Source organism: Nerophis lumbriciformis, linkage group LG24 (assembly GCF_033978685.3).
Source record: "Nerophis lumbriciformis linkage group LG24, RoL_Nlum_v2.1, whole genome shotgun sequence".
NCBI lineage: Eukaryota > Metazoa > Chordata > Actinopteri > Syngnathiformes > Syngnathidae > Nerophis > Nerophis lumbriciformis.
In genome coordinates, this window is record NC_084571.2 from 17,987,719 (window position 1) to 17,997,440 (window position 9,722).

Here is a 9,722-nt window from a genome sequence, read left to right on the forward strand (position 1 = left end):
AGAGAGAGAGAGAGAGAGAGAGAGAGAGAGAGAGAAAGGGAGAGAGAGAGAGAGAGAGAGAGAGAGAGAGAGAGAGAGAGAGAGAGAGAGAGAGAGAGAGAGAGAGAGAGATCAGAAGGCATAAGAAAAAGTATCTACATTTGATTATTAACAATCCGGATGGATGTATACATGCATTGTATATACTTGTATATATGCATGTTCATGCAAGGAATAAAAATAAATGATGATGATAATTAATATGTATTATTATTAATTTATTATCCATCCATTTTCTACAGCATATATTAATATTAATATAATATAATATTATTATTAAATACTATTTTTAATGTATTGAATGTTTAATAGATATTAATACATATAAATGATAATATTTCAAATAACCCAGAACGTATATCAGTGGTTTATTTTGAAAGCGTTTGTGGAAGTTGCAATGAAACTAATCTTTCTGAACACAGTGAAAGTTGTACTTTGTCGTCGTGTTTTTAGCGTCATGCGCTTCAGAAAGCAACGTCTGTGCGTGAATAAGTTGTGTAAAAGTTAAAGTGACAAGATTGTGTTACATGTGTGTGTCTAATGTGCGATATTACACGTCGTTTTGTGGTTTGTTGACCGCTGCTATGAAATATTGTTATAGTGTATTTGTCGCCATCTAGTGGTTATTTGGGTACACGACACTACAATTCTGTATACAAATGATTAAAGCATGAATTGCGTTTGAATACTAAGTATATATGTATTTATCTATTCAAATTGTATTGTTATTTGTCTACCTGTTGAATTGTGTGCATGTCTTTTTGCAATAAATTGTATTGATTAAATTAGATATAAGACTAATTTGCTTGTTAGCAATAAGACACATTTAAGATGTGTATGTTTTGTTGAGATATTTTAGTATTCATAGATAGGTTATATTCTATTGGTTTTAGTATCTTTAATGTACAAAAACATGTTTCCTCCAATTTTTCTGTATTAGGCCCAGGCTGGAAAAATGTAGAAAGGCAGATTACATCAAATAACAAACGCAATATTGACAAAGATTTATATTAATCGTCTGAATAATTAACACAATGTGTATTACAATTTGTTTTATTTTTTTAATTATTTATGTTTTCCACCCAACTTGGGAACTGCGTTATTATTATTGTGTCACTGTCACATAAACCACTTTCAACACTCCATGCAATTTTAAATAATAGTTGATTATTTTCCCTTGTCAGGTATGCGTCAAAGTTAGTCTTCAACATCGCCGCTAGATGGCGGCCGTCTGACGCAGTGGAAGCTTGACTTCCGTGAAAGCACCACCGAAGTAGAAAAAGGCGGAAGCGTGCAGCAAGAAGAGCGAGACAAACTAACTAACAATAGCTACCAGAGAAAGACCAACTAACTAACAGTAGTTACCAGAGAAATACTAACTAACGAACACTAGTTACCAGATAAAGACTAACTAACTTACAATAGTTACCAGAAAAAGACTAACTAACAATAGCTACCAGAGAAAGACTAACTAACTAACAGTAGTTACCAGATAAATACTAACTAACTAACTAACACTAGTTACCAGAGAAAGACTAACTAACTAACAATAGTTACCAGAGAGAGCCTAACTAACAATAGTTACCAGATAAATACTAACTAACTAACTAACTAACTAACAATAGCTACCAGAGAAAGAGAAAGTAACTAACAATAGAGAAAGGTAAAGTAAGAATAGTAGTGGTCGCTGGGAAGAAGAGAAGATGCTAGAAGAGTTGGTGAAGGAGCGTCTGATGGCGGCTGCAGATGACATCCTGGCTCTGTTTGCTAGAACCATCGCCTCTTACGAGGACCAACTCAGTCGCAGCAGAGAGGAGAAGAAGGAGGAAGTTAGTCGCAGCAGCAGAGAAGAGAAGAAGAAGAAGGAGCGACATGGCTTGGAAGAGCTCTGCAGAACTGGCCTTGTGTTGGACAATGAAGGTCATTTTACATATTTTCACTTTCTCTTTGAAATTAACATTACACATGTCATGACATCATGTCATGTCATCATGTCATGATGTCATGTCATGTTTTTGATTGATTGATTGAAACTTTTTATTAGTAGATTGCACAGTACAGTACATATTCCGTACAATTGACCACTAAATGGTAACACTCGAATAAGTTTTTCAACTTGTTTAAGTCGGGGTCCACGTTAATCAATTCATGACATGGCATGTTGTGTCATGTCATCATGTCATGTCATGTCATGCCGCCAAGATACAACATCTGATGTTACTCTTTGTCCCATCACAGCAAGTAAATATAGCATCCTAGATGGCGGCCACCGTACACACTATGTCATATTATATATATATATATATATATATATATATATATATATATATATATATATATGTATATATTCACCATCATATATTACATTATATTCACCATCATTTATTAAATAATATTCACGAGGGCTGTGAATCTTTGGGTGTCCCACGATTCGATTCAATATCGATTCTTGGGGTCACGATTCGATTCAAAATCGATTTTTTTTTTCAATTCAACACGATTCTCGATTCAATAACGATTTTTTTTCCCGATTCAAAAGGATTCTCTATTCATTCAATACATAGGATTTCAGCAGGATCTACCCCAGTCTGCTGACATGCAAGCAGAGTAGTAGATTTTTGTAAAAAGCTTTTATAATTGTAAATGACAATGTTTTATCAACTGATTGCAATAATGTAAATTTGTTTTAACTATTAAATGAACCAAAAATATGACTTATTTTATCTTTGGGAAAATATTGGACACAATGTGTTAAGTTTATGAGATGCGATGCAAGTGTAAGCCACTGTGACACTATTGTTCTTTTTTTAATTTTTTTTTATAAGTGTCTAATGATAATGTCCATGAGGGATTTTTAATCAATGCTCTGTTAAAATTGTAACTAATATTGATACTGTTGTTGATAATATTCATTTTTGTTTCACTACTTTTGGTTTGTTCTGTGTCGTGTTTGTGTCTCCTCTCAATTGCTCTGTTTATTGCAGAGTGTTGCTGGGTCGGGTTTGGTTTTGGAATTGTATTGTATTGTTATGGTATTGCTGTGAATTGTTTTGTTGGATTGATTAATTAATTATTTTTTTTGAAATGAGAATCGATTCTGAATCGCACAACGTGAGAATCGTGATTCGAATTCGAATAGATTTTTTCCCACACCCCTAATATTCACTATCATATATTAAATAATATTCACCATCATATATTACATTATATTCAACATCATATATTAAATAATATTCACCATTGTCTCCTCTCTGAGCTGCCACCTTATCGTGGTAGAGGAGTTTGCGTGTCCCAATGATCCTAGGAGCTATGTTGTCCGGGGGCTTCCATGCCCGCTGGTAGGGTCTTCCAAGACAAACAGGTCCTAGGTGAGGGATCAGACAAGGAGCAGATCGAAGACTTCTATTGAATTACAAAAAACGAGACTCAGATTTCCCTTGCCCGGACGCGGGTCACCGGGCCCCCCCTCTGGGCCTCCCTCCGCCTTCGGGTGGGGTGACGGGTCCTGACTGTTGTTTGTGCTTACGCACCAAACAGCAGTTCAGAGTACCCACCCTTTTTGGATACACTCGAGGGAGTACTGGAAAGTGCTCCCCCGGGTGATTCCCTTGTCCTACTGGGGGACTTCAACGCTCATGTTGGCAACGACCGTGAAACCTGGAGAGGCGTGATTGGGAAGAATGGCCGCCCGGATCTGAACCTGAGTGGTGTTTTGTTATTGGACTTTTGTGCTCGTCACAGATTGTCCATAACAAACACCATGTTCAAACATAAGGGTGTCCATATGTGCACTTGGCACCAGGACACCCTAGGCTGCAGTTCTATGCACGACTTTGTAGTTGTGTCATCGGATTTGCGGCCTCAAGTTTTGCACACTCGGGTGAAGAGAGGGGCAGAGCTTTCTACCGATCACCACCTGGTGGTGAGTTGGCTGCGATGGTGGGGGAGGATGCCAGACAGACCTCAGGTCCAAACACATTGTGAGGGTCTGCTGGGAACGTCTAGCAGAGTCTCCTGTCAGAGAGAGTTTCAATTCCCACCTCCGGAAGAACTTTGAACATGTCACGAGGGGGGTGCTGGACATCGAGTCTGAGTGGACCATGTTCCGCACCTCTATTGTCGAGGCGGCTGATTGGAGCTGTGGCCGCAAGGTAGTTGGTGCCTGTCGTGGCGCTAATCCTAGAACCCGTTGGTTGGACACAGGTAGTGAGGGATGCCTTCAAGCTGAAGAAAGAGTCCTATCGGGTTCTTTTGGCTCATAGGACTCCGGAGGCAGCCGACAGGTACCGACAGGCCAAGCGGTATGCGGCTTCAGCGGTCGCGGAGGCAAAAACTCGGACATGGGAGGAGTTCGGGGAAGCCATGGAAAACGACTTCCGGACGGCTTTGAAGCGATTCTGGACCACCATCCGCCGCCTCAGGAAGGGGAAGCAGTGCACTGTCAACGCCGTGTATGGTGAGGATGGTGTTCTGCTGACCTCGACTGCGGATGTTGTGCATCGGTAGAGGGAATACTTCAAAGACCTCCTCAATCCCACCAACACATCTTCCTATGAGAAAGCAGTGCCTTGGGAATCTGTGGTGGGCTCTCCTATTTCTGGGGCTGAGGTTGCTGAGGTAGTTAAAAAGCTCCTCGGTGGCAAGGCCCCGGGTGGATGAGAGCCGCTTGGAGTTCCTTAAGGCTCTGGATGTTGCAGTGCTGTCTTGGTTGACAAGACTCTGCAGCATCGCGTGGACATCAGGGGCGGTACGTCTGGATTGGCAGACCGGGGTGGTGGTTCCTCTCTTTAAGAAGGGGAACCGGAGGGTGTGTTACAACTATCGTGGGATCACACTCCTCAGCCTTCCCGGTAAGGTCTATTCAGGTGTACTGGAGAGGAGGCTACGCCGGATAGTCGAGCCTCGGATTCCGGAGGAACAGTGTGGTTTTTGTCCTGGTCGAGGAACTGTGGACCAGCTCTATACTCTCGGCAGGATCCTTGAGGGTGCATGGGAGTTTGCCTAACCAGTCTACATGTGTTTTGTGGACTTGGAGAAGGCATTCGACCGTGTCCCTCGGGAAGTCCTGTGGGGTGTGCTCAGAGAGTATGGGGTATCGGACTGTTTAAATGTGGCGGTCCGCTCCCTGTACGATCAGTATCAGAGCTTGGTCCGCATTGCTGGCAGTAAGTCGGACACGTTTCCAGTGAGGGTTGGACTCCGCCAAGGCTGCCCTTTGTCACCGATTCTGTTTATAACTTTTATGGACAAAATTTCAAGGCGCAGTCAGGGCGTTGAGTCAGTCAGTTTGATGCTGCAGGATTAGGTCTCTGCTTTTTGCAGATGATGTGGTCCTGATGGCTTCATCTGGCCAGGATCTTCAGCTCTCACTGGATCGGTTCGCAGCCAAGTGTGAAGCGACTGGGATGAGAATCGGCACCTCCAAGTCCGAGTCCATGGTTCTCGCCCGGGAAAGGGTGGAGTGCCATCTCCGGGTTGGTGAGGAGTTCAAGTACCTCGGAGTCTTGTTCACGAGTGGGGGAAGAGTAGATTGTGAGATCGACAGGCGGATCGGTGCGGCGTCTTCAGTAATGCGGACGCTGTATCGATCCGTTGTGGTGAAGAAGGAGCTGAGCCGGAAGGCAAAGCTCTCAATTTACCGGTCGATCTACGTTCCCATCCTCACCTATGGTCATGAGCTTTGGGTTATGACCGAAAGGACAAGATCACGGGTACAAGCGTCCGAAATGAGTTTCCACCGCCGAGTGGCGGGGCTGTCCCTTAGAGATAGGGTGAGAAGCTCTGCCATCCGGGAGGAGCTCAAAGTAAAGCCGCTGCTCCTCCACATGGAGAGGAGCCAGATGAGGTGGTTCGGGCATCTGGTCAGGATGCCACCTGAACGCCTCCCTAGGGAGGTGTTTAGGGCACGTCCGACCGGTAGGAGGCCACGGGGAAGACCCAGGACACGTTAGGAAGACTATGTCTCCCGACTGGCCTGGGAATGCCTCGGGATCCCCCGGGAAGAGCTGGACGAAGTGGCTGGGGAGAGGAAAGTCTGGAGTTCTCTGCTTAGGCTGCTGCCCCCGCGACTCGACCTCGGATAAGCGGAAGAAGATGGATGGATGGATTCACCATTGTATATTAAATTATATTCACCATTACATATTAAATTATAATCACCATCACATATTAAATGATATTCACCATCATATATTAAATTATATTCACCACCATATATTAAATTATATTCACCACCATATATTAAATTATATTCATATCATATATGAAATAATATTCACCATCATTTATTAAATAATATTTACCATCATTTAATAAAATGTTTTACATAATATTCATCATATATTAAAATTTGTTACATAATATTCACCATCATATATTAAGATTGAAAAATGTCTTACATAATATTCACCATCACATATTAAGATTTAAAATGGCTTACATAATATTCACTGTACTACTTTGTGTCATATATTAAGATTTAAAATAAGACAAACACAAGAACACCTTAAAGGGGAACTTTACTTTTTTGGATCGTTGTCTACCATTCACATGAACGCACATGTTTAAAACATCTGTAAGTATATATATGTAATGTAGTAACATTCATAACATTTAATATATACATGATGTAAGTATATATGTCATGTAGTAACATTCATAATAACATGTAATGTATACATGAATTATATATGTCATGTAGCAACATTCATAATAACATGTAATATATACATGATGTAAGTATATATGTCATGTAGTAACATTCATAATATGTCATATGTACATGATGTAAGTATGTATGTCATGTAGTAACATTCATAATAACATGTAATATATACATGATGTAAGTATATATATGTCATGTAGTAACATTCATAATAACATGTAATGTATACATGAATTACATATGTCATGTAGCAACATTCATAATAACATGTAATATATACATGATGTAATTATATATGTCATGTAGTAACATTCATAATATGTCATGTGTACATGATGTAAGTATGTATGTCATGTAGTAACATTCATAATAACATGTAATATATACATGATGTAAGTATATATGTCATGTAGTAACATTCATAATAACATGTACTATATACATATTTGGATCATTTTAAGTATTAATGTCACAGACGCATCACAACGTTCACTTTCCCTTCAACAACACCAAGACTACTAATCATGACAGACTTGATGAAATATTTAATCTTGTCATATTTGACCTGGAGTGTGTTTGTTCATCAAGATGGACGTCCTCAAAGGGGGAGCTCCACCCTGGAGCAACATGAGCCACAGCCCCCTCACATGAAGGAGGAAGAGGAGTGGAGCACTCAGGAGGAGGCTTATGCCCCCGAGTGGAGCGTTGTGTGTGTGAAGGATGAAGAGTCCTCACAGCTTCATGGCAGTGAGGAGACCAGGGGGGCGGAGCCTCCAGGAGCAGACATGCTGTGGTCCCACCCCCCTGAGGACCAGCACACCCAAGGAGAAGGAGCGGAGGTGGAAGGTGATGTCCAGAAAGGTTGTGGCAGGAAGCGAGTGACTTGTTCTGTTTGTGCTCAGAGTTTCTCCAAGAAGAACAGTCTGACCCAACACATGCGCTCGCACACGGGGGAGAAACCTTTCAGCTGCTCCGTTTGCCACGAACGCTTCGCTCGAAAGCCCTACTTGGTCACGCACATGAGGACGCACACGGGAGAGAAACCCTTCAGCTGCCCCGTCTGCGGCCGCAGGTTCTCGCAGCAGGGAGCCATCATCTTTCACATGCGCACGCACACGGGAGAGAAACCTTTCAGCTGTTTGGTTTGTGGCGAACGCTTCGCTCGGAAGTCCAACATGGCGTCGCACAGGCGAACCCACTCGGGAGAAAAACTCTTCAGCTGTTCGCTGTGCGGGCAACACTTCTCTCACCAGTCCCATGTGGCAAAGCACCTGGAGAAACACCACTGAGAGAAACCTTTTAGCTGCTCAGCATCACAAAAAGGTGCTGTTTGGATGTCCCGTTAAAGACCATTGGAGATCAGTCCAAGGAAGAAGTCTGTGATAGTCATGGAATTCAAGAAAGAAATCATGACTTCTTGTCACAATGTGTGTTGTGTCAGTGTGTACTCTACTGCTTGTGGAAAGTGTCTCAAGCTGCAAAGGAACAGAGTTGAACTTTCGTTTTGCTTTGAAGTAACCACCTTGCCAAGTCGCAGCCAGGGACCACAATCCAAATTAAAAGTGTTTGTTTTTGAACCAGTGAAAAAAATGCAAGTTTTTACTCTCATTGTCTATTTCTGGTCCTCAAATTCTTCCTGCAGGGCAGACAATCCCATGTTATCCAATATCACAAAAGACTGAGTGTCCACATTCTGTGGCAGTTTAGGCGACATTGAATGCCTGCCAGCGTCTTCCCTTTGGTAAATACACCACTCAGTCCAGTCAGCAGGTGTCCTGTGACCATGGTCTTCATAGGTCCACATCCTCCGCTGAAAGCCTCGCCAGGCACACAAGCCTCCACTTCTCCCAGGAGTCCCTCCTGTGTCCAGCAACAATCAAGACAGGCACTGAACTCAGAATCAGAAATACTTGATTAATCCCCGAGGGGAAATTACAATTTCCAGCACAATCCCATTCAAGATTAGACAAACATTACAGGGAGACAGAACAGGACTGCTGACGGGTCTGCCAACTTCCGGCGCCCTTACAAAAAAGATGAGATATGTGTGTAAGAGGGAAACATCAAAGAACACAAAGGACATTAAAGACATTAAACGAGCAGAGCTGATGCCACCAGCCACTTCTACATACAGCTATGAATAAAAAGTAAAATAAACATATACACTGTGGTGGCCGCAGCCACAACTCCAGATCTTGTCAATTTTGTTGAGAGGCCAGTTGATCAATTGTGTTGTTGACATTGTGGAGAGCAGTGCAAACAGGAAGTGAAACAAGACAAAGGCAAGCAGGAGAGTGGGTCTCATCTCTCAAGGTGTTTTACACATGGCTAGCGGCTAACGTCCACCTGCAGTGTTTTAGCTACTTCTAAATCACTAATCCTGGCCTCCATGGCGACAAATGAAATAAAGTTTCTTACAAGTATCTTTATCACTGGAGGACGAGGAATAGCTAAACATGCGTCACTACACACCGTAGGAGGATACAATAGCTCACCGCTAACAGCAAGCTAGCGCTCCTCAATGTAAAAAAATGGGTGGATCTACACAAATATCCACTAATGATACCAACTACAAGAGCTGTATTTAGTCGATACTACTATGATTACATTGATATTTTTATATTATGTGTTATTTTGTCAAATTGTTATTGTTTATAAAGTCAGTATTATGTCCCTGGACACAGTAGAATTTTATTTATGACCCTGGAACTACTTGGTATCAGATCCACATGTGTACCAAAACTATTATCAAGTATCAAAGAAGAGAAGAATAAGTGATTATTACATTTTAATAGAAGTGTAGATAGAACATGTTAAAACAGGAAGTACGCTGATTCTGACAGGAAATTATCAAGTAGATGAATAATGTTGACAAAATAAAATGACAATATGTTACAAGTTGTCTAGTATGTTCTACATCTTATTTAAGTACACTTACTACTAAAAGACAAGTTGTCTAGGATGTTCTACATGTTATTTAAGTACACTTACTACTAAAAGACATGTTGACTAGTATGTT

The 9,722-nt window shown here is 41.6% G+C and overlaps 1 protein-coding gene across 1 annotated transcript; it reads left to right on the forward strand.

The window, feature by feature from the left end:
- Positions 1-1,315: 1,315 nt before the first annotated feature.
- On the forward strand, positions 1,316-8,741 carry LOC133620611 (uncharacterized). The gene is made up of 2 exons (XM_061982206.2): positions 1,316-1,959; positions 7,292-8,741. Exons 1-2 carry the CDS (start codon positions 1,743-1,745, stop codon positions 7,990-7,992), a joined length of 918 nt encoding a protein of 305 aa, XP_061838190.2. The 5' UTR covers positions 1,316-1,742; the 3' UTR covers positions 7,993-8,741.
- The last annotated feature ends 981 nt before the right edge of the window (positions 8,742-9,722 follow it).

What these genes read in the sequence shown, in the direction of transcription:
- LOC133620611 (XM_061982206.2), top strand. Translation starts at nt 1,743, where the DNA reads ATGCTAGAAGAGTTGGTGAAGGAGCGTCTGATGGCGGCTGCAGATGAC. An exon ending in CCTTGTGTTGGACAATGAAG is followed by an intron (nt 1,960 to 7,291) that starts GTCATTTTACAT and finishes TTGTTCATCAAG; the next exon opens with ATGGACGTCCTCAAAGGGGG.